Source organism: Malus domestica, chromosome 10, assembly GCF_042453785.1.
Source record: "Malus domestica chromosome 10, GDT2T_hap1".
Taxonomy (NCBI): Eukaryota; Viridiplantae; Streptophyta; class Magnoliopsida; order Rosales; family Rosaceae; genus Malus; species Malus domestica.
This window is the reverse complement of record NC_091670.1, coordinates 36,283,714-36,309,263: the sequence shown is the minus strand read 5'-3', so window position 1 is coordinate 36,309,263 and position 25,550 is coordinate 36,283,714. Positions and strand designations below refer to the sequence as shown.

Genomic DNA, 25,550 nt, shown 5'->3' with positions numbered 1-25,550 from the left:
TCTTCTGCTCTCATGGTAGTTCTGTGGCCTTCTCAAGTCCTGCTGTAAAGATTGTTGTTGTCTCCATCGATCCCTCCTCGTTGAATCGTAGTCGTTGTTGTAACAAGAAGCCACCATTTCCTTTGAAATACTTTGGTACCAGATAATTAAAAAAAACACTTAAAAAGCCAAGGAAAATAAAAGTTCACTTTTGCACTCAACTTAAAAAGCCAAGAAGCCACCATTTCCTTTCTTTCTATAACTTTAATTTTTGAAATATTTCTCACAACCATGTTAACAATTAATTATCATATACACTAATTAAGTACGGAATGTCATAAGCATGTAACTCAGGATCTTCCAAACTCGTACTTATTTTGAAGAAGAAATTAGCCATAGTTTTTGGTGTTGGGCCACTTCTTACGTGCAAGGTTGGGATCTTCACCATTTAATGCTATGATACATACCCTAAATAAAAACTGTCAAAATGATGAAAATTAATATTTTATTTTACACAAGTGATACTTTACTTTCAACTAAATCTAAACTGTAGCAAAAGAAAAATTCAAACTCGAGGGAACAGAGGAAGGACAACGGCTACACTTATAGTCTGTGATGAAAAATAATACTATTTCACTATGGCTAGAATGATGACAATGTTGATTATATGAAGTAGTGAATTATCTTCCATCATCATATGGAATTAACATCTGGATCTGCATGCTGTCATACACAATAGTTGTACCAGTACTAGAACCAGCTCTAACATCCACAGGATAAGCATCTGAGTTACCTGGCCCAAGTAAGCACTCAGTCTCTTCTGAACAAATTTCAGCTTTTCCCCATGCATGCTTTTCTGTAATTCTCATTCCTTCAAGCTCCATGGCAACTTCTTTCATTGTTGGCCTGTCCTCCCCTTTTAACCTTACACATCTTTTTGCCAGATTGGCCACTGTTTTTATTGTCTCGATGTTTCTCTCGTTAAGTATGTCATCATCGAGAATTTCATTCAGGCGATCCTCTTCCATTAAACAAAGAAAGAACCTTGCCAGGTTTTTCTCTCCCTCAGGCCTATGAGAATCAAGTGCCAATTTACTTGTTAGTAGCTCCATAAGGACAACTCCAAAGCTATAGACGTCACTCTTATCTGTTAGTTGACTCGTGTGGAAGTATTCAGGGTCTAAGTATCCGATTGTTCCTTGCACTAAAGTTGCAAGCTGGGCTTGATCAAGAGGAATCAATCGTGAAGCTCCAAAGTCTGACACTTTTGCCGTGTAATTTTCATCCAACAGTATATTTGTCAGTTTCACATCTCGATGTATGATTTGCATCAGAGCTGAGGAGTGTAAGTATGCTAGTGCTCCAGCAGTTTCAGCTGCTATCTTGAGTCGTAATTCCAATGAAAATGATGATCCTTTCCTCTTTTTGCCATGTATGTGCTCAAAGAGAGTGCCGTGAGCGACAAACTCGTAAACTAGTAGAGGAACTTCTAACTCCAAACAACAACCCAATAACCTCACCACATTTCTATGGTTGATTTGAGAAAGAACAAGCAACTCGTTGACAAACTGCTCCTTCTGCGTTGGGACACCAATTTTAGACTTTTTTATGGCAAACGCTTTATTGTTATCTGCTGCTAATATTCCTTTGTAAACTATTCCATAGCCTCCTTCACCAAGGATTCTACTTTCATGGTAATTGTTTGTTGCCTTCTCAAGTTCTTCTGCCGTGAAAATTTTTGTTGTCTCCACAGAGCCTCCTTGACTAGCGATTTTTTGTTGTAACAATACGCCACCATTTTCTTTAAAGTATTTTTCTTTGAGTTTGAGGAACTTTCTTCTCTGCATTCCCCAATATATCCAAGATCCACTTAGTAAAAGCAAGAGGCCTCCACTGGCACCTACAAAGATGATTACATGAATTACAATAAATTATACAGAGCAAATCATCAATGTATTAATCTTGTTTTCGTCGTCTGGTGAGTACTTTTCTTGTTTTAGAGCGAAGTGATATTTTGTAACAAAAAATGACATATGCTACATAATGAGAATATTTAATCATTCTGTACATGCATGGATCTTTCTAAGCCACATATATGTAAGTATTAATCATTCTTTGGGCAAGACAGACTCTTCATATATATGTTATTGACAATGTGCCGATATCAGTTTTAATATCATGTCAATAACAAAGTTTACGTACCAATTTCGATTATCACATTCTTGATAATATTGATTTGAAAACTTGTCTTCCAAAGAGCACTTCTGATATATGTTTGAAAGTTTTGGTTCTAAAAGTGGGTAAAATTTGAGTGCAATTGTTCAAAGGAAAATTAGCAAGTTTAGAATTTTAGACTACGACGGTATGATGTGACATATGTAAATTATTTCTATACTAAAATCCTAAATAGGATTATCTCCCCTCTTATTCTCATCCTCTTCTCTCTTCTCCTCTCACACATTGTTTTTTGTCTTATTATATCTAAAAAAAATCAATATAAGATGTTGGCGTGGCTTAACCGTGACCGTTCAAATAGGAGGGAAGGGAAGGGGAGAAAGATTAGTCAATATAAGATGTTGACGTGATTTAACCGTGACAATTCAAATAAGAGGGTTTCTTATGATGGGTTTTTATATAATGAAGTCCAGGGATTCATGATAGTTTCTTATATTTGATAACAAAATTTAATATGGAGTTTGAATGGATCGAAGCTTTGTTTCTGATGGTTTATATTTTGATTTATTTCCTGTAATTTGAATACACATTGTTTTATTATTCTTTTCATATTAGAGTTTTTAAATTTTTATAGGCTTAATTATTAGGTTGCTGAAGGAGGATTTGAATTCGATTTTTTTTTCACAATTCAGACCATTCATTAGTTAACACAAAGCAAGGTTTTGATTGTTTTAGAAAACTTCTGTCTCCTCGCTCTAGAAGAGAATTGAGAAGATTCTGAAAGGTAGTTGCTTTCCAATAGCTCTCTCTCTGTTTACTTATTTTTTGTTTGGATCCCGAGATCATATAGTGCAACGACGCAATATCTTATATTTTCTTGATTGTAACAACTCTTCCTATAATACAGTTGCTTTCATTCTTTTCAGATTGTGTGTAAATTCCATCTGGGTTCTTCAAATTCAAGCCCCCCAAATTTGAGCAGTTTGTGTTACCCGGTTAGTCCTTTTCATGCTCATTGTTTAATCGCGGACATTACTCTAACGTGTTCAATCGGTATCATAATTTCTGATAAGTGTATATGCCCGTTGAACGCATCAACTTAAATATATATATATATATATATGTGACTGCTTGAATCAGGACTTATCGAATCAAGGTAGCTGCAAGGAAATTTGAGCCTTGGCCTATAGAGATACGATTTTGCAAGGAAGCCAGGTACCTTCTAGACTTATTGGATGTGAAGATTTGTTTGATCGAATTTGTGATTAATATACTTGGATTTTATTAAATTTTTCATGATTTTATATAGTTTTTCGTTTAAATTTGTGGGTTTTAGTTTAAATTGTGGGTTTTGGAAAATTCTTCATTAAATTTCTGGGTTCTTTTGATGTGGATTTATGTGAGATTAATCAACTGCAATGTCAGATATGATAATAGGTGGGCATGTTCATATGTTTTCCAATGTTCTCTTATCAACTCTTAGTATTGAAATAGTCAGCTATTAATTATGAATTAATCAAAGTTGGGCATGAGTTCATATGTTTTTTAATGTTTTTATAAAAACAATGCAATTTTCACTAAGTTTTGAGTACAATAATGGTGTTTTAAGTAGAATAGTGGGAGATTCATTTGAAAATAAATTTTGAATACTACACTACCATTCTGCTTAAAGCGCCCCAGTACATGCATAATTTGAATGAATATGTAAAGGTTACTTGAGAAACTAACGGCATACAAAATTTAAATGATTCTATTTGATTCTATGTCTTTCTGGATTTGTCTGCGGTTGGCTATTATGATTTTGTCTGGCTAATGGACTCTCTGAAAATGTGTTTTGGCTTTTTTAATTCAAAAAACTTAAAACTGATTTTGTTTGCCGACGATTTGTTATGAGGTATTGCTATAACATGGAGAAATTGACACTGATTCTAGTAATAAACTAACAATCCAAGCAAGAGATTTGTAACTAAGTTCGCACACAAGACCCGAGTTCAACTTTTCCCTTCACCCAACATCCATTGTATATGCAAAAACACACGCCTAAAGAAAAAGTAAAATAAAACTAACATATGCATACCTAGTGAGATAATAAGCAGGAGACTGAGCTTTGCTCGACCATTGTCCTTGATGCATCTTATTTTATCCGGATCATCATTTTTGTACCCTTTCGGACAGTTGCAAGTATAATTTCCTGGTGTATTTATGCAGGTTCCCATACTGCAGGGGTTTGGAGCCATGCACTCATCAATATCTGAACAGAAAAAGAATGAATTAAATCCATGAACAACAGGTAAAAATTAAATCCCACTTTTGAGACTTTTTGTTAACAACTTGCTACTAAAAAAATGCTGAAGGAAACAGTTCATGAACCCACAGATTTGATAATCCGTGGCTAATTGGTGGCTACTTTGGCATCGTCAGCTAAGCTTACATGTTATTTTAATGATAAGGGTCATTTTGATTCTGATCTCTAGTCAACCTAATTGTTATATTAAAACATTGTTTATTTAAATATTTTGATTGAGGTTCCTAGCACTATTTAAGGGATTTAACTCCTGCTTCTATTACATTATATATGCAAAAAAGTCAAGCAAATTGGAAATTTATTTGTTTAACCATAATAAAAAAAAGTAGACCTACATACATACATATACATATATATATAATATGTTTTGATGAACGCAAAATTGTTTAAAATAATAATAATCAAATGGTCAAATGGTGTCTAGATTTATTTACCTTGGCAACCATCCGGGAGGTATGGATTCCCTTCGTAACCTGGCAGGCACCGGCATATGTAGCCTGAAGACCGATTATGGCAGGAGCTATTTGCCTTGCATCCAAATGTGCCCTCGTTTTTGGCTGCAATATCACATGACTCATTCCCAATTTCCCAATCAATAATTGCCGGAGCCTGGGTTGTATAGTTTAGTTCTCGAAAACTCGTGCTGTTAAAGTTGAACTCGCCTTCTTGCACAAGGAACGCGTAGCTGCATGGGTTGAATTCCCACACATCCGAATGATTGTAATAGCTATACAACTCCAGAGTCTGATTTTGCAGCCCACTGGGGATTTTAGTTTGGCAACATCCAACGCCAGAGCAAGTATCCTGCTGATCGATAGCGTTGCCAAGATTGTTACATATGGACGTACACCCAGTTGTGTACTTTTCTTCACCCCGGTAACCTATAAAAAACGAATATGTGTCGCATCCAAGTGCAACGAACGTGTTTTTGGTATGGGAGATGGTGTAAGGAGGAGGCACCGTGAACCAGGGACTGTACCATTCGATCGTGTTGCCTTGAGCATCATAACAATCACTGGCCACGTACTGTAGTATTTGGAGCTCACCGTCATAAAGAGATATGTTGGTAATTTCGAGATTGCCCGTCATCATAAATGCTGTTGGCGGTTGAGTGGAAATGTTACAAGTGATTTCAAACCGGTCGTCGAGGTAGCAACCAGAGCCTATGCCAAATGGGTATGGAATTGTGAGATTACCACAACGGTCAGGGCAGTCAGGCAGTGCCAGTTGAGATTGAGCTGTTGTTGGAGTTGCTAGTAAAATTGTAACAACTACCACCATTACTAAAGAGAGATGCAAAATATGCATCCTCCAATGTAACGCCATATAGGATTAACTGAAAAGGGTCGAGCAGATCCTAGCAGTAGCAGAGAATAAAATCCAAGCAGGTGATGGATCCAAGCAATTAAGGAACTGCTAATTAAGAAGGTTTGGCCTTCCGTAGGAATATATTATATATGGAAGGGATTAAAACGCGTGGTGGAATATTTTGGGTTGGGGCAAAATGTGTCCCTACTCTTAATTTGTCTGTTATTGTTTTAGTCCACAATTAGGGTTTGTCCCATTTATTTCCAATAAATGCACAAGAAAACATCCATCTGACTTAGTATTAGTCATTAGTCGATACGCGTTGCCTTGAGCATGGTTGGCCTTTCGTAGGAATTAATATAAATCGAAGGGATTAAAACGCATGGTGGCATATTTTGTGTTCCTCATCTTGGCTGATTTGTCTGTTATTGTTTTAGGCCACCATTAGGCTTTGTCCGGTTTATTTCCAGGACGAGCACAACAAAATATCGATCTCACTTAGTACTGAATTCTGACCAAACCAAAAAAAAAAAAGACTTAGTACTGAGTCATTAATCAATAAGCGACGGGAGTTTGCAAAGTCAAGCCAAGTTTATTTAATTATTTAAAGTTAAGTCAAGAAAGATTACTTAATTACCTTAATCAACTTGGAATATACAAATAATAAATAAATAAAGCGATGCAAATCTATGTATTTACACCTGAAGTGAATTTATTGATTATTTTCTTTCTGTTTTCAGTAATGATACTCTTACCATGTTTTTATATCACATTTATATACCACCTTATGTGGTATTTGATGTGGACAGCCACATCATTTAAATTAATCATAATTTCATTTAAATTAATAATCAGAATCTTCTCCTTCCTTCCTCATTCAATCATGCTTCTTCTCCTGTTTCTTCTTCTGCCAGTTCTTTCACGCCATATTTTTTCACTCAAGTTTTTTTTACGTTTTAAAGGCGAACTCATAGCTAAGCAGTTTTTATTGTGGAGCAAAACTTCGGGAATTGATCTAACTTGGATGTGTAATTGAGTTTATGCATTTTAATGATTAAACTGATAAATATTTTGACCATATATGGATTTAATATCGTAGTATCTTTTAGCCTTTATATGCCACAAAAGTTGTGGACAAAAATTCACAATACATAGAACTGTGGTTAAAAAGTATATCTCCTTTGCACGTTTTATAGGTGAACTCATAGGTAAGTAGTTTTATTGTTGACTAAAACTTCAAGAATTGATCTAACTTGAATGTATCATTGAGTTTATGCATTTTAATGATTAAATTCATAAATATCTAGACCACATATGAATTTAATATCGTATTGTCTTTTAGCCTCTATATTAGTATCTGTGGCAAAAAAAATGGGTACCGAGAAAATTTTGTAGATCGATGAATATTTTCAATCTGGATATTTATTAGATACTAGAAATTATAAGTCTATTCGCAAAAGTCTAAAACAATGCCACGTACAATATTTGTTAAGACATATTTAGGGAACTATTATTAGCACTTAAAAAATCTCATTCTACACTTTGCACAAGTGTATTTTTCTTTCTAATTATAGAAAGTTTGGAATGCCAAATGAGATTTATGGAGTGCTAATAACAATTTTCTATATTTATATACATTCTATTTTAGTTTGGAATTCGATTTCCTTGTTTTTCTTTCTTTATCAAGTTAGGAGTATCACTGACTATGACCATGTGCAACTAGTTGTTGATTCATTTTGAATAATCAACATTATTTACAATGTCTTGGGCGTATGAGTAACAAAAAAAAAAGGGTCATGATACAAGCTGAATAGTAGTAATACTAATTAGTAAATAACTTGTGCATGCATGATGTTTGCTTATAATCAAGTGGTATGAAGGGACAAATGTGTAGGTTTCATGCATGACTTGGAATAGTATTAGTAAATGCATAATGTTTGCTTATAATCAAGTGGCATGAAGGGACATGTGTATGTTTCATGCATGACTTGGAATAGTATTAGTCGTCGGGAGATTTTGCATCAATTTGTTTTTGTTTTTAATATGTATATATTAAGGTCTATTTTAATGGGATTGCTCACCACCCCTAAGTTGTGATAATGCCTTTATTTATCGTTGTTATGTGAGTTCAATTACAGTTTGAGATTGTGTTTATCCACTACATACATTTCGATTTTTTTTTTTAAAGTCAAGCGATAGCATTAGTAAGTTAGATGTAGGGACAAATGTGTATGTTTCATGCATGACTTGGAATAGTATTAGTAAATGCATGTTGTTTGCTTATAACCAAGTGGCATGAAGGGACAAATATGTATGTTTCATACATGACTTGGAAGAGTATTAGTCATCGGGAGATTTTGCATCAATTTGTTTTTGTTTTTAATATGTAAATATTAAGTTCTATTTTAATGGGATTGCTCACCACCCCTAAGTTGTGATAATGCCTTTATTTATCGTTGTTATGTGAGTTTAATTAAATTTTGAGATTGTGTTTATCCACTACATACATTTCGATTTTTTTTTGTTTTTTGAGTCGAGCGATAGCATTAGTAAGTTAGATGTTAGATTAGTCACCGACAGAATTCGAACTCACGCCGTCATGCAAGAGCACAACATTTTTTCACCACTGTGGTAAATGGCCACTTGACTTTAGTATTAGTCATTAGTCGATACGCGTTGCCTTAAGCATGGTTGGTCTTCTGTAGGAATTAATATAAAAGGAAGGGATTAAAACGCATGGTGACATATTTTGTGTTCCTCATCTTGGCTGATTTGTCTGTTATTGTTTTAGGCCACCATTAGGCTTTCTCCTGTTTATTTCTAGGACGAGCACAAAAAAATATCGATCTCACTTAGTACTGAGTTCTGACCAAACAAAAAAAAAAAAGACTTAGTACGGAGTCATTAGTCAATAAGCGAGGGGAGTGTGCAAAGTCAAGCCAAGTTTATTTAATTATTTAAAGTTAAGTCAAGAAAGATTACTTAATTACCTTAATCAACTTGGAATATACAAATAAATAAATAAATAAAGCGATGTGAATCTATGTATTTACACCTGATGTGAATTTATTGATTATTTTCTTTCTTTTTTCAGTAATGATACTCTTACCATGTTTTTATAATCAATAATTAAAACAAAAGCTGGAATTAAATGGTGATTGTGGCATACGAGGAATCTTCTCCTTCCTTCCCCATTCAATCATGCTTCTTCTCCCGTTTCTTCTTCCGCCAGTTCTTTCACGTCATATTTTTTTTTACGTTAGTGTGGACTACCACAATCTCAACTAATTCTCCTATGGCAAAGGTTCATCAACGCTCCCCTATTTGTATTATTGGTAATCATTTACCATTAGTCAGTTTATTCTTCTTCTTTCTCTCGATCTCCATTGGACTATTTACCTAAACCTTTTTGTTCATAGAAAAATATGATACTGGGGGTTGAAGATTTAACACTTTGAATCATTAAGGACTCCATCTTGTTCCTACTTATAATCAAATTAAAGTAATCTCAAGTACGTATCGTCAAGAAACCTTCATCCCTCACCACGACACCACTAACGTCGAATCTGATCAAGACCCGAAGAAGAATTTATCTAGCTACACAATGGAGATTGAGAGAAAGAAGAAGAAATAAACAAACAAAAAAAAAAATTAAATTCATTGAAAAATAAATGATAGATGCATACTAATAATCCAGATAGGGGAGCGAAAAAATTATGGCGTGAAAGAACTGGCGTTGAAGAAGAAACGGGAGAAGAAGCATGATTGAATGGGGAAGGAAGGAGAAGACTCCTCGTTTGCCACAATCACCATTTAATTCCAGCTTTTATTTTAATTATTGATTTATTAAATGATTTTTAATTTAAAATAAATTCTAATTTAAATGATGTGGTTGTCCACATTAAATGCCACATAAGGTGAAATATAAGTGTGATATAAAAACATGGTAAGAATAACATTACTGTTCTTTTTTTAAGAAACTAGTTGTTGAAAGAGAAATTTTATTTGAACTCATATTTTGTATCTCAACACCCAACTTACTTTTTATATCCACATTGTATTTGATTTATCTATCATTATCTATTTTCACCCAACATCATTTCCGAAACCGCCCTTACTTATCAAAACTCAACTTAATCAAACTTCTTTTTACACCCAACTCAATCTACTTAAAAATAAAAAATAAAACCCTACCCAGTCCATCATCTTTCCATAGAGCAAATCCCCTTCTCTCTCTTTAAAAAATCATTCCATCTCCCATGGTTGTCATTCCGCACCCCCATCTACTCCTCCGTAGTCATCCAAACCTCTCCCTCTTCCTTTTCTTCATCATTTGACATCTCTAAATTTCTAGAGCACTAATTAGCTTAATAATCGGTATGAGCTTATGATTAGAGTGTTTAATGAGTTTGGTATGTTTCAATTAAATGAGAATCTTCTAGCCTCTATATTCCTATATGTGGTAGAAAAATGGGTACGTCAATGATAACTTCTAATAGATCAATGAATATTTTTAACCGTGGATATTTATTAGATACAAAAGTTGCGGACAACAATTCACATTACATTGAACTGTGGCTAAAAAGTATATCACCTTTGCATGTTTTATAGACGAACTCATAGCTAAGCAGTTTTTATTGTGGAGCAAAACTTCGGGAATTGATCTAACCTGGATGTGTAATTGAGTTTATGCATTTTAATGATTAAACTGATAAATATTTCAACCATATATGGATTTAATATCGTAGTATCTTTTAGCCTCTATATGCCACAAAAGTTGAGGACAAAAATTCACAATACATAGAACTGTGGTTAAAAAGTATATCGCTTTTGCACGTTTTATAGGTGAACTCATAGGTAAGCAGTTTTATTGTTGACTAAAACTTCGGGAATTGATCTAACTTGAATGTATAATTGAGCTTATGCATTTTAATGATTAAATTCATAAATATCTCGACCACATATGAATTTAATATCGTATTGTCTTTTAGCCTCTATATTGGTATCTGTGGCAAAAAAATGGGTACCTTCATGAGAAAATTTTGTAGATCGATGAATATTTTTAATCTGGAAATTTATTAGATACTCGAAATTATAAGTCTATTCGTGAAGTCTAAGTTAATGCCACGTACAATATTTGTTAAGACATATTTAGGGAACTGTTATTAGCACTCAAATAATCTCATTCTACACTTTGCACAAGTGTATTTTTCTTTCTAATTATATAAAGTTTGGAGTGCCAAATGAGATTTTTGGAGTGCTAATAATAATGTTCTATATTTATATACATTTTATTTTTGTTTGGAAGTTGATTTCCTTGTTTTTCTTTCTTTATCAAGTTGGGAGTATCATTGACTGTGACCCTGTGCAACTAGTTTTGATTCGTTTTGAATAATCAACATTATTTACAATGTCTTGGGCGTATGAGTAACAGAAAAAAAAACGGTCATGATAGCTGAATAGTAGTAATACTAATTAGTAAATAACTTGTGCATGCATGATGTTTGCTTATAATCAAGTGGCATTAAGGGACAAATGTGTAGGTTTCATGCATGTTTGCTTATAATCAAGTGGCATGAAGGGACATGTGTATGTTTCATTGCATCAATTTGTTTTTGTTTTTAATATGTATATATTAAGTTCTATTTTAATGGGATTGCTCACCACCCCTAAGTTGTGATAATGCCTTTATTTATCGTTGTTATGTGAGTTCAATAAAGTTTGAGATTGTGTTTATCCACTACATACATTTCGATTTTTTGTTTAAGTCAAGCGATAGCATTAGTAAGTTAGATGTAAGGACAAATGTGTAGGTTTCATGCATGACTTGGAATAGTATTAGTAAATGCATGATGTTTGCTTATAACCAAGTGGCATGAAGGGACAAATGTGTATGTTTCATGCATATTTCGACAAGAAAAAAAAAAAACTATCAACGGTTAAAAATATTCATTAATCTACCAAAAGTTATCATGGACATACCCATTTTTCTACCACATATAGGAATATAGAGTCTAGAAGATTCTCATTTAATTGAAACATACCAAACTCATTAAACACTATAACCAAAAGCTCATTTAATTGAAAAGAAAAAGGAATCAATACGTAAAAATTGAATCAATCGATTGAACACATACCAATTATTAAGCTAATTAATGCTCTAGAAATTTAGAGATGTCAAATGATGAAGAAAAGGAAGAGGAAGAGGTTTTGATGACTACAAAGGAGTAGATGGGGTGCAGAATGACAACCATGGGAGATGAAAGGATTTTTTAAAGAGAGAGAAGGAGATTTGCTCCATGGAGACGATGAACTGGTTAGAGTTTTATTTTTTATGGGTGTAAAAAGAAGTTTGATTGAGTTGAGTTTTGATAAGTAAGGGTTGTTTTGGAAATAACGTTGGGTGTAAAGAGATAATGATAGATAAATAAAATACAATATGGGTATAAAAAATAAGCTGGATGTTGAGATACAAAATATGGGTTCAAATAAAATTTCCGTCGTTTAAATACTTTTGTGAGGGCTGCATAGTCTGTGTATTTTGAGTAAAAACAGGAAAGAAAAGATAGATGGTGGAGCAAGAACTTATCAACGTTTTATTGGTTTCTGAAAAAATGAAATTGAAGATATTGTTTTCTTGTTTTCTAGAAACGTATAGAAGGTTGATAAGGTCTTTGTACTACGATCTAACTTTTCCTTCTTGTTTTTAATCTTAAAACACAGACTTACACCATTCTCAGACAGATTTTTTAGTGTGATTGGAATACGGGATGATACACCACTTGTCACTATGCTAATGGTATGATATGTGTATTAAAAAGTTAATAACTTAAAAAATAAAAATTTTCACCACTTGCATAAAAACACTTGATGTACCCCTCATGTTTCCGTAACAATGAAAAATTTCTCCTCACATTAAGAAGTTTAATAGATCATTACTTTAGTCTAAAGTAAGAAATCCAATTGCACTGTTCACCTGAACAGTGATTGTGGCCGGATTTCATTTTATTTACAAAATTGCCACCGCCTGTTCTTTTGATGTATTTATGTCTATGCCACTGTGTAAATTTGGTTACATTTACGGTTTTGCCATCACCTTAAAAACCGGTTTTGAGCGTTTGGGCTGCATCTGGGCTTTTGGCTTTTGCTTCGGTAGGCCTGTTGTTGTTGGCGAAGAAGGACAGAAGGACTGACAGATTGGAGAGAGTAGGGGATGAAATTGCACTGTGCGAATGGACAGCGTTTTGGACTCTCTCTATGCACACGTGTTGATAATCGTGGCTACGAGATTCAGGGATTTGCAGAGAGAGATGGGGGCAAGGGTGTCCGTTATGGGAGGATGACTAAATGTGCTACGGGAAGCACCTAGTGGAAGCAGGATGGGAAATTATTCAAGTAGAAATGATTTTGTTGAACCGGCTGCTCTTGATTGCTGGCCATGATAGATTCTGGATTCTTTCAGCACATCCTGAAATGAACCTCTTGGCTGCTGGCCATGATGGTGGCATGATTGTCTTCAAATTGGAGAGGGAGCGTCCTGCCTTTTCTGTTAGCGGTGATTCAATGTACTATGTTAAAGATCGTTTTCTCCGTTTCTATGAGTTCTCTACCCAGAGAGCCACTCAGATTATCCCTATTCGAAGGCGTGGTTCTTCCAACTTGCCCTTCATTTTGTGAAGGATGAGAGGACTCGCTTCAACTTGGCACTAGGGAGAGGGAACATCCAGATTCTGTTGCTTCTGCCAAGGAAATCGATTGGGAGTGGAGGCCCTTCGTCAGGGTAATGCAGGCATTGTAGAATATGCACATCAGAGGACAGAGAATTTTGAACGGCTATCATTCTTATATCTTGTGACTGGAAACTTGGATAAATTGTCCAAAATGTTGAAAATTGCTGAAGTCAAGAATGATGTGATGGGCCAGTTCCACAATGCTTTGTATTTGGGTGACATCAGAGAGCGTGTTAAGATCTTGGAGAATGCAGGTCATTTACCTCTTGCTTTAGCACAGCTGTAATTCATGGGCTCCATGATATTGCTGAACGTTTGGCGGCTGAACTGGGAGATAATGTTCCTGTTTTACCCAAGGTGAAATCTCCTTCTCTTTTGTTACCACCAACGCCAATCATCTGCGGAGGAGATTGGCCCTTGTTGAGGGTCATGCGAGGAATATTTGAGGGTGGTCTTGATAATGTAGGCAAGAATGTTGAGGAAGATTATGAAGAGGCTGCAGATGCTGATTGGGGAGAGGAGTTGGATCTTGTTGACGTAGACAATATTCCAAATGGAGACATCAGTGCAGTGCTGGATGATGAGGAAGCACACGAGGAAAATGAGGAGGGAGGATGGGATCTTGAAGATCTTGAACTAAAGGCCATGAGTGTTTGCTATAAGGCTGGTAATCTCAACACGGCAGCTAACCTTGCCAGGCGACTTTTGGAAACCAACCCCACCATTGAAAACCATGCAAAGACTGCAAGACAAATCCTGCAAGCTGCTGAAAAGAACATGACTGATGCAACCCAGCTAAACTATGATTTCAGAAACCCATTTGTGGTTTGTGGGGCAACATATGTGCCTATTTACCGTGGACAGAAGGATGTGTCATGCGCATACTGCAGTTCTCGGTTTGTTCCGGACCAGGAAGGGAAGCTCTGTACTGTTTGTGATCTTTCAGTGGTTGGATCAGATGCGTCTGGTTTGCTCTGTTCTCCTACCCAGATAAGATGATCTCCTGCTGCTCAAGTGGGAGCAATTTTTCCAACCTTCAAGTACGACAACGGTTATGTTAGTTTTCTCATCTCCTTGAGCAGGGTTTCTATGTTAAAGAACGCAATTTGATTAGGTTGTGTGCTTCTCTTGTATTTCTATTTCAAATTTTATTTCAAGGTACGTGATCATGATTTCGCTGTAATGAACAGGTTGAGCATTTTGGTCTAGGCGATTCTTGTGACTTTAGAAAATAAACAAATTAGATTGAGTTGGTAGATTACTTGCTTTTCCTGAGATTTGTGACTTTGAACTCTCATATATCGTAGACACCATTTTCGCGTTAAAACCCGTTTTTGAATTCCATCCGAGAAATGTCAATCTGCCTGGATTTTGACTATGTTGTGTTTGGAATGTATTTCATTTCTTGTGTGCCTGAGTAACTTTGTGCTAATTATATTCACATCTTGGTGTATGATTGGCATGGAGGTGGAGTGTAAGTACGCCAGTGCTCCAGCAGTTTCTGCTGCGATCTTCAGTCGTAACTCCCATGAAAGCGATGATTCCTTGCTCTTTATGCTACGAAGATGATCAAATGGTTCCCCTGCTGATGAACTCATGAACATGGCACCGGTGCTAAACTATAGCAACCCAATAGCTTCACCACATTTGGGTTGAAGCTCCGATTTTCGACTTTTCTAGGGCAACCACTGCCTTAAGTTCTTCTGCTCTCATGGTGGTAGTCTGTGGCCTTCTCAAGTCCTTCTGCTGTAAAGATTGTTGTTGTCTCCATCGATCCCTCCTCGTTGACTCGCGAGTCGTTGTTGTAACCAACTGTTCACTTTTGCACCCAACTGGTATTGCACTTACCTATTACTTCACCGACTTTAGTGGTATGGGAATTTTTTTTTTTCTTTCTATAACTTTATTTTTTGAAATATTTCTCACTACCATATTAACAATTAATTATCATATACACTAATTAAGTACGGAATGTCATAAGCATGTAACTCGGGATCTTCCAAACTCATACTTATTTTGAAGAAGAAATTAGCTATAGTTTTTGGTGTTGGGCCACTTCTTACGTGCAAAGGTTGGGATCTCCACCACCTAATGCTCTGATACATACCCTAAATAAAAACATGTCAAAATGATGAATAATCGTATTTTATTTTATACAAGCGATACTTTACTTTCAACTAAATCTAAACTACAGCAAAAGAAAAATTCAAACTCGAGGGTGCAGAGGAAGCACATCGGCTCTAGCTATTGCGGCTACACTTATAGTCTGTGATGAAAAATAACACTATTTCACTATGGCTAGAATGGTAAACAATGTTGAGTTGATTATATGAAGCAGTGAATTATCTTCCATCATCATATGGAATTAACAGCTGGATCTGCATGCTGTCATACCCAATAGTTGTACCAGTACTAGGACCACAATCAACTCTAACATCCACAGGATAAGCATCTGAGTTAACTCGCCCAAGTAAGCACTCAGTCTCTTCTGAACAAATTTCAGCTTTTCCCCATGGATGCTTTTCTGTGATTCTCATTCCTTCCAGCTCCATGGCAGCTTCTTTCATTGTTGGCCTGTCCTTCCCTTTTAACCTTACACATCTTTTTGCTAGATTGGCCACTGTTTTTATTGTCTCGATGTTTCTCTCGTTGAGTATGTCATCATCGAGAATTTCATTCAGGCGATCCTCTTCCATTAAACAAACAAAGAAGTTTGCTAGGTTTCTCTCTTCCTCAGGCCTGTCAAAAGCAAGTGCCACTTTGCTTGTTAGTAGCTCCATAAGGACAACTCCAAAGCTATAGACGTCACTCTTATCTGTTAGTTGATTCGTGAGGAAGTATTCAGGGTCTAAGTATCCGAATGTACCCTGCACTAAAGTTGTAAGCTGGGCTTGATCAAGAGGAATCAATCGTGAAGCTCCAAAGTCTGACACTTTTGCCGTGTAATTTTCATCCAACAGTATATTTGTCAGTTTCACATCTCGATGTATGATTTGCATCAGAGCTGAGGAGTGTAAGTATGCTAGTGCTCCAGCAGTTTCAGCTGCTATCTTGAGTCGTAATTCCAATGAAAATGATGATCCTTTCCTCTTTTTGCCATGTATGTGCTCAAAGAGAGTGCCGTGAGCGACAAACTCGTAAACTAGTAGAGGAACTTCTAACTCCAAACAACAACCCAATAACCTCACCACATTTCTATGGTTGATTTGAGAAAGAACAAGCAACTCGTTGACAAAATGCTCCTTCTGCGTTAGGACACAAATTTTAGACTTTTTTATGGCAACCACTTTATTGTTATCTGCTGCTAATATTCCTTTGTAAACTATTCCATAGCCTCCTTCACCAAGGATTCTACTTTCATGGTAATTGTTTGTTGCCTTCTCAAGTTCTTCTGCTGTGAAAATTTTTGTTGTCTCCACAGAGCCTCCTTCACTAGCGATTTTTTGTTGTAACAATAAGCCACCATTTTCTTTAAAGTACTTTTCTTTGAGTTTTCTTCTCTGCATTCCCCAATACATCCAAGAAGATCCACTTAGTAAAAGCAAGAAGCCTCCACTGGCACCTGCAAAGATGATTACATGAATTACAAGAAATTATACAGAGCAAATCATCAATGTATTAATCTTGTTTTTGTCGTCTGGTGACTACTTTTCTTGTTTTAGAGCAAAGTGATATTTTGTAACAAAAAATGACATATGCTACACAATGAGAATATTTAATCATTTGTACGTACATTCTTAACAATATTGATTTGAAAACCTGTCTTTCAGAGAGCACTTCTGATATGTGTTTGAAAGTTTTGGATCTAAAAGTGGGCCAAGTAAACAAAATTTGAGTGCAATTGTTCAAAAAAGAATTAGCAAGTTTAGAATTTTAGACTAGGACTGTATGATGTGACATATGTAAATAATAAACTAACAATCCAGGCAAGAGATTTGTAACTAAGTTCGCACACAAGGGACCAAGATTGTCTACCCTCCACTTATCTTGCCCTTCTGATCCCCTCCTATTTGAACGGTCACGGTTAAACCACGTCAACATTTTATATTGTTATTGCTTTTTGTCTTATTATCTCTATAAAAAAATCAATATAAAATATTGACATAACTTAACATTGACCGTTCAAATAGGAGGGGGATGAGAAATGGATGGTAAGTGAAGGGTAGACAATCTTGGTCCGCACACAAGACCCGAGTTCAACTTTTCCCTCCACCAATATCCATTGTATATGCAAAAACACGCGCTTAAAGAAAAAGTAAAATAAAACTAACATATGCGTACCTAGTGAAATAATAAGCAGGAGACTGAGCTTTGCTCGACCGTCGTCCTTGATGCAACTTTTTTTTATCCTGATCGTCATTTTTGTACCCTTTCGGACATTTACAAGTGTAACTTCCCGCTGTATTTATGCAGGTTCCAGTACTGCAGGAGTCTGGAGCCTCGCACTCATCAATATCTGAACAGAAAAAGAATGAATTAAATCTATGAACAATAGGTAAAAATTAAATCCCACTTTTGAGACTTTTTGTTAACTCGCTACTAAAAAATGCTAAAGGAAACAGTTCATGAACCCACAGATTTGACAATCCACGGCAAATTTAGTAATTGGGCACCATTACTATTAGATTGTGGGCACTATCTTCACAGAGCAACAGCACCTGTGGCTAATTGGTCAGCTAAACTTGCATATTATTTTAAGGAAAACTAATGAAAATGGCTTGAAAATTTTGAGTTTTAACGATAAAGACAAAATAAAGGGTAAAGTGAATAGTACCATGTTTGACTTTTTAGTGTAAAAATATGGTTTTTCGTTAAAGTGAACAGTACCGTGGGCTTTTCGTTAAAACTCTCATTATTTTAAGGGTCATTTTGATTCCGGTCTAGTCAACCTAATTGTTAAATTTAAATCTTATTTATTTGAATATTTTGATTGAGTTTCCTAGCTCATTTAAGAGATTTAACTCTTGCATCTATGCATTCAATCCAACAAATTATGAAATTTAAACAAATTTTAAAAGTATTTTACAATATAATAATTACTTAAAAAATCAATAATAGAGTAATATTGTCTTCACATAGTTCTAACAAAAAAAAGGGAAATTTAACAAAAGCTTCCGGTACTGTTCAGTTTAACGAAAAACCACATTTTTACAGTAAAAAGTCAATCCTTGTACTATTCACTTTACCTTTTATTTTGTCCTTATCGTTAAAACTCAAAGTTTTCAAGCCCTTTTCATTAATATTTAAAAAAAAATAACTATTGATATATCTTAAAACATAAAATAAATGCGTGTAATTAGCATTTCACCAAAAAAATATGGGTCCATATTAAATTAAAAAATATGGTAAATATTAAAATTTAAAATTATGGGTACAAATTAAAACTAAAAAGAATATTGGTATAAAAAAGTGAATACAAATTAAAAATAAAAAATATATGAAATACTAAAAAGTATATGTGGAAATGATTAATAAGTTTTTCATTTTTAGAATTTTATTTTTACTTTTAACTAGTGGCAAGTCACGATTATCCACCCATTCCGCGTCTAGAGAGGCTATGAGGAATTTCACCTTGCTTGTGGTCATAGTCAAGCAGACACACCAGCTCGAAGCATCAAACCCGGCACCTCCCACATTTTTTTGTTTATTGGGAAGTCGCAGTCCGCGCCTTTACCACTGGGCTACTTGTTGTGGTTTTCATTTTTAGAATTGACATATGATGACATTGAAATAATTTAATATTCAAATAATAACATGGACAAAAGTCAAAGGACTTTGATTAAAAAAATAAAAAAAATAAAATTCAATTAATGAGAAAGAAAAATAAGGAACGAAAACCTAATTTATTTTTGTTTTAATGTTTTAAAGCCACTATAACATAAAATGTTCTTTTAGCTTATTACCGCATGGTGCGTGCTTTTTCTATTACCATGAACAATTTTTCCGTACTAATATTATAGTCACCCCAACAAAAGTGACAATTATTTGCTGAATAATGCGGTTTTTTACTACTAGTACTTTACAACATATAATTTACCTATATATAAAGAGAGAAGGCAAAAATGGTGAATCTTTCATAATACCCAAATTGCCCTTCTCCATTAGGATTTCAAACAAAAAATCATGTAGGGTTGTTAGTAAGTTCATTATTTTTCAAAATATATTCTAATAGTTCATTATTTTTCAAAATATATTCTAATAAAAATAATATTTAAAATAAGTAAAATTAAAAAAAAAAGTTAAAACAATAAAAAAGAGTCAATTACCATACATGTAGGCGTGTGAGAAGATGCTAGAATATATAAAGTGAGCACACCAAAATAGTGAAGCTTTTAGTGAGGCTAGTATATAAAGTGAGCACACCAAAATGGTGAAGCTTTTAGTACTGTATTCTCATAATATTCCTTCCTAATCAGGATTCTAAAATAAAACAATTTAATTTAAAAAGAAATCAAACTAAACAAAAATAAATAAATAAATAATGTAAAAGAACAAATTGCCACTTGTGACAAGATGCTAGTAAGATATAAATGTAACATCCTACATTGCCCAGGGGAGTGATTCTTAAATGTATATTCCTATCCCTACCTAGCACGAGGCATTTTGAGAGCTCACTGGCTTCGGGTTCCATCGGAACTCCGAAGTTAAGCGAGTAGCGCGCGAGAGCAATCCCAAGATGGGTGACCTACTGGGAAATTCTCGTGTGAGTTCCAAGAAACAAAACCGTGAGGGTGTAGTCATGGCCCAAAACGGACAATATCGTGTTACGGTAGTGGAATGGGCCCGGAAAGTGGTCCGTCCCGGGTCGGGATGCGACAATAAAGGGATCAAAAGTGTGTTGAATCCGTCAACTGACACTGACAATACAATCATATATGCAAGAAAGTCAAGCAAATTAATAATTTAGTTGTTTAACCATAATGAAATAAGTAGACATACATACATACATACAAACATACAAACAAGATGTTTTGACAAACGCAAAATTGTTTATGATAATAATCAAATGGTCAAATGGTGTCTAGATTTATTTACCTCGGCAACCATCTGGGAGGTATGGGTTCCCTTCGTAACCTGGCCGGCACCGACATATGTAGCCTGAAGACCGATTATCGCAGGTGCTATTTGCCTTGCATGCAAAAGTGCTCTTGTTTTTAGCTGCAATGTCACATAACTCATTCCCAATTTCCCAATCAAGAATTGCCGGAAGCCGGGTTGTATTGTTTAGTTCTCGAAGACTTGTACTTGTAAAGTTGAACTCGTCTTCTTGCACAAGGAACGCGTAGCTGCATCGGTTGGAGTCCCCCACAAAATAATAATTGTCAAAGCTTCCCAAGTACACAGTCCCATTTTTCAGCCCACCGGGGATTTTAGTTTGGCAACATCCAACGCCAGAGCAAGTATCCAACTGATCGGTAGCGTTGGTAAGATTGTCACATATGGACATACACCTAGTTCTGTGCATTTCTTCGCCCTGGTAACCTTTAAAAAGCGCATATGTGTCGCATCCAACCGCAACGAACATGTTTTTGGTTTTGGAGATGGTGTAAGGAGGAGACACCCAGAGCTCGGAGCGGTTATATTCGGTCCTGTTGCCTTGAGCATCATAACAATCACGGGCTGCGAACTGTAGTATTTGGAGCTCACCGTCATAAAGAGATATGTTGGTAATTTCTTTGACATTGCCCGTCAACAAACGTGCTGTTGGCGGTTGAGTGGAAATGTCACAAGTGATTTCAAACCGGTGGTCGAGGTAGCAAGCAGAGCCTATGCCAAATGGGTATGGAATTGTGAGATTACCACAATGGTTAGGGCAGCCAGGCCGTGCCAGCTGAGGCGGAAGGAGAGATTGAGCTGTTGTTGGAGTTGGAGTTGCTAGTAAAATTGTAACAACTACCACCATTACTAAAGAGAGATGCAAAATATGCATCCTCCTATGTAACGCCATATATTATTAACTGAAAAGGGTCGAGCAGATCCTAGCAGTAGCAGAGAATAAAATCCAAGCAGGTGATGGATCCAAGAAATTAAGGAACTGCTAATTAAGAAGGTTGGCCTTCCGTAGGAATATATATATGGAAAGGATTAAAACGCGTGGTGGAATATTTTGCGTTGGGGGAAAATGTGTCCCTATTCTTAATTGTCTGTTATTGTTTTAGTCCACAATTAGGCTTTGTCCCATTTATTTCCAGGAAATGCACAAGAAAACATCCACCTGACTTAGTATTAGTCATTAGTCGATTAGCGTTGCCTTGAGCATGGTTGGCCTTCTGTAGGATTTAATATAAATGGAAGGGATTAAAACGCATGGTGGCATATTTTCTGTTCCTCATCTTGGCTGATTTGTCTGTTATTGTTTTAGTCCACCATTAGGCTTTGTCCGGTTTATTTCCAGGACGAGCACAAGAAAATATCGATCTCACTTAGTACTGAGTTCTGACCAAACAAAAAATAAAAAATAAAGACTTAGTATTGAGTCATTAGTGTCAAGCCAAGTTTATTTAATTATTTAAGTCAATAAGATTACTTAATTACCTTAATCAACTTGGAATATACAAATAAATAAATAAAGCCAAGTGAATCTATTATTTACACCTCAAGTGAATTTATTCATTATTTTCTTTCTTTTTTTAATAATGCTATTCTTACCATGTTTTTATACCACATTTATATATCATCTTATGTAGCATTTGATGTGGACAGCCACATTATTTAAATTAATCAGAATTTAATTTAAATTAACAAGTATTTAATAAATGAATAATTAAAATAAAAGCTGGAATTAAATGGTGATTGTGGCATACGATGAATCTTCTCCTTCCTTCTCCATTCAATCATGCTTCTTCTTGCACCAATTCTTTCACGCCATATTTTTATCCTTCTCCATTAAATCATGCTTCTTCTTCCGCCAGTTCTTTCACGCCATATTTTTTCACTCAAGTTTTTTTTCACGTTAGTGCGGACTTCCATAATCTCAACTAATTCTCATACGGCAAAGGTTCATCGACGCTCCCCTGTTTGGATTATTGGTAAGCATTTACCATTATTTTTATGAATTTATATATTTTTTAGTCTGTTTATTCTTCTTCTTTCTTTCGATCTCCATTGGAATATTTACCAAAACCTTTTTGTTCATAGAAAAATGACACTGGGGGTTGAAGATTTAACACTATGAGTCATTAAGGACTCCATCTTGTTCCTACTTATAATCAAATTAAAGGAATCTCAAGTACGTATCGTCAGGAAACCTTCATCCCTCACCACAACACCACTAACGTCAACTCTGATCAAGACCCGAAGAAAAATTTATCTTGCTACACAATGGAGATTGAGAGAAAGCAGAAGAAATAAATACACTAAAAAAATTAAATTCATTAAAAAAAATGATAGATGCGTATTAATAATCTAGAGAAGGGAGCGAAAAAATATGGCATGAAAGAATTGGCGTGGAAGAAGAAACGGGAGAAGAAGCAGGATTGAATGGGGAAGGAAGAAGAAGACTACCCGTATGCCACAATCATCATTTAATTCTAGCTTTTATTTTAATTATTGATTTATTAAATGATTTTTAATTTAATTTAAATGATGAACTGGTTAGGGCTTTATTTTTAAGTAGATTGAGTTGGATGTAAAAAGAAGTTTAATTGAGTTGGGTTTTGATAAGTAAGGGCACTTTCGGAAATAATGTTGGGTGTAAATAGATAATGATAGATAAATAAAATACAATGTAGATATAAAATCATTTAATGTGTGATTTCTTTATGAGTGATATTCATGGTGGAGGATTTGAAGTGGAAGCTTTGGTTTGCATATACCTGTCCGGGTTGAGTAAGTAAGTTGTATTGATATTGGTTATTTCACTCACTACACCTGAGAATGTTGTGTAAGGCTTGGTTAATTCTATTTTGAAAAATGTTTAATTCTCTTAAGTTTGGTGACCGTCTCTAGATTGCTTTGAGGCTAATGTATGGAAGGTCTTTTGTTTCATTGTTGTCTTTTATTTTTGTTTTGCTCGAGGACTAGCAAAAGCATAGTTTGGAGGTATTTGATAGGTGCATTATCTACCATATTAATTATTAATTATCCCTAAGTTTTGTTAAGGAATTGATTATAAAAGAGCCTTATTACTTTCCTTTTCTCAGTTTCTGCCAATCTGCACACTTAGAACGTTTTTGGTGATAATTCGACTTTCCGAATGAGTTTTGATGCAAGGCCAATTGGAGAAGGAAGCTAAGAAGCTGAAGATCGTTGTATCCGAATTTCATAATTTTCCATGAAGCCATTCATTCCAGTTTCACAAATCAATCCCGCAAAAGTTGTTTTCCCGTCAGAATTGCGCAGCTGTGGGAGAATGAAGATTTGGAGGCTTTCCCGATTTTTCATAGTGACGTGTCATATATGCTTGGAAAGATAAGAGATAAAGCTACGTTCCTCATATTTGTACATAATTTTCCAGAAGATAAATCGACCCCAAAACTGATGTGCAAGACAGATGACGTGTTTTCCAAGCCAAGAAGGATTCTTTCCTAGTTTGTGTCATTAATTGTTTAGGAGTTTGTTTGTTTTAGGAGAGTTTGTCCCAGACCTTTTAGGGTTTTTCTAGTATAAATAAGGTCCCTAAAATTCATCATCCTCCGCATACCCATATTACCACACATCCATACTACCATTCGACGTGCTTTGCCATGGACTCCGGGTTTTATCTTTCATTTATTTTTATTTCTATGTGTAACTAAGTTATTTTCTAAGGTTTATGATGAAGCCATGACATGAATATTTGCGAAGTACTTAGTTAATTATTATCTGATTATATGCCATGTTTATTCTTAATATTTATGGGTATTTTATTCTAGGTTTGAGTTTCTAATGACTGATCACCTTTAGGAATTTTGCATCTAGATATTTAGATAAATCTATGAGGATGACCAATATCAATTAGGTTTATTGGAACTAAGATTAAGAAGAGTAGACAAACTAGTGAGGATGACCAATATCAAACTAGTCCTATTTGGTTGACATGATTCTTCTATGCTTGATGGGTTTTTATGTGTTTAATTGTATGCCTAACCAATAGGATATGATTATCATGTAGAGATACAAAAGTTGATGCCTGACCACGGATTAATTCATACCTTAGAAAGAACGTAACATTGGCATGGTAAATGGATAATAGTTGGCTCTAGGAAAAGTAAATATGATTGTTATTGATGAATTCATAACTTTAGATTTTCTTGTATCATGTGTTTATTTAAATTGTCTTTTATTTTATTTTTTGTTAATTTTAGTCTTAATCAATTACTCAATTATTCAATTCAATCTATCTTTTGTTTGTTTAATTAAGTCTTGCGTGATTAATTGGTTAGATTGGTGTTAAAGCAATCCTTATGGGATCGACCTCGTATTTACATATATTACTACAATTGATTCGTGCGCTTACGAGTTTAATTTGGTTTAAATTAATCTATTATTTAGGTTAGTTTAAATTTACATCACTAATCACCCAGCCATTTCACCCAACCACCACATCTTCACATTAACTCCTCAGTCGAACCCATCTGTAAAATTAAAGATAGGAGCAAGACCGGCCAGACACAAATGCTCCAAGTCCAAGCAAACACAGGAGCAAGACCGGCCAATCTTTCAGAAAAGTGGTCCCACTCATAAATTCAATCAACCAAAGTCATATGAGAAAGAGATACATATATATGGAAGGGATTAAAACGCGTGGTGGAATGTTTTGGGTTCGGGGAAAATGTGTCCCTGCTCTTAATTTGTTTCCAGGAAAGGCACAAGAAAGCGTCGACCTGACATAACATTGGTCATTAGTCAATCCGCGACTGGAGAGTGCGAAGTCAAGTAAAGTTTGGCCACTAGGAATAGCCTAGTGGTGAGGGTGTGGGTGAGGGTTTGGGTAAGGGGTGGGGTAGATTAGGTAAAAATAAATAAATAAAGAGTCAAGTAAAGTTCATTTAATACGTAAGACTAGGGAGATAATTTGTAAACAAAATTTTAGAAACTAAAAGACATAAAATTTAATAATTGATTTATCATTT

The 25,550-nt window shown here is 35.1% G+C and overlaps 2 protein-coding genes, 1 long non-coding RNA gene and 1 pseudogene across 4 annotated transcripts; 2 read left to right on the top strand and 2 right to left on the bottom strand.

Moving 5' to 3' along the window:
- Nucleotides 1-467: 467 nt before the first annotated feature.
- On the bottom strand, nucleotides 468-5,904 carry LOC108174292 (putative wall-associated receptor kinase-like 16). The gene is made up of 3 exons (XM_070807064.1): nucleotides 4,894-5,904; nucleotides 4,232-4,405; nucleotides 468-1,879 (listed from the first exon to the last, which is right to left on the bottom strand). Exons 1-3 carry the CDS (start codon nucleotides 5,783-5,785, stop codon nucleotides 660-662), a joined length of 2,286 nt encoding a protein of 761 aa, XP_070663165.1. The 5' UTR covers nucleotides 5,786-5,904; the 3' UTR covers nucleotides 468-659.
- On the top strand, nucleotides 2,797-4,618 carry LOC103412351 (uncharacterized). 2 transcript variants are annotated; one of them, XR_003777015.2, is made up of 4 exons: nucleotides 2,797-2,938; nucleotides 3,062-3,149; nucleotides 3,295-3,369; nucleotides 4,363-4,618. It is a non-coding gene; the product is annotated as an uncharacterized lncRNA (long non-coding RNA). The 2 variants fall into 2 exon arrangements; XR_003777014.2 differs by having other exon boundaries at nucleotides 2,801-2,938; nucleotides 3,081-3,149.
- Nucleotides 5,905-13,114: 7,210 nt separating the features above from the next.
- On the top strand, nucleotides 13,115-15,354 carry LOC103408206 (coatomer subunit alpha-2-like). The gene is made up of 3 exons (XM_008347072.3): nucleotides 13,115-13,332; nucleotides 13,752-14,553; nucleotides 14,965-15,354. Exons 1-2 carry the CDS (start codon nucleotides 13,115-13,117, stop codon nucleotides 14,494-14,496), a joined length of 963 nt encoding a protein of 320 aa, XP_008345294.3. The 3' UTR covers nucleotides 14,497-14,553; nucleotides 14,965-15,354.
- Nucleotides 15,355-15,626: 272 nt separating this feature from the next.
- Nucleotides 15,627-21,710, bottom strand: LOC103422337 (wall-associated receptor kinase 2-like; annotated as a pseudogene).
- Between the last annotated feature and the right edge of the window lie 3,840 nt (nucleotides 21,711-25,550).

Coding starts and splice junctions, on each gene's coding strand:
- LOC108174292 (XM_070807064.1), bottom strand. CDS start 5,785: ATGGCGTTACATTGGAGGATGCATATTTTGCATCTCTCTTTAGTAATG. Junction 4,406..4,893: donor CCTCCCGGATGGTTGCCAAG/GTAAATAAATCT, acceptor TTTTCTGTTCAG/ATATTGATGAGTGCATGGCT. Junction 1,880..4,231: donor CCTGCTTATTATCTCACTAG/GTATGCATATGT, acceptor TCATCTTTGTAG/GTGCCAGTGGAGGCCTCTTG.
- LOC103408206 (XM_008347072.3), top strand. CDS start 13,115: ATGTGCTACGGGAAGCACCTAGTGGAAGCAGGATGGGAAATTATTCAA. Junction 13,333..13,751: donor TCTGTTAGCGGTGATTCAAT/GTACTATGTTAA, acceptor TGGAGAATGCAG/GTCATTTACCTCTTGCTTTA.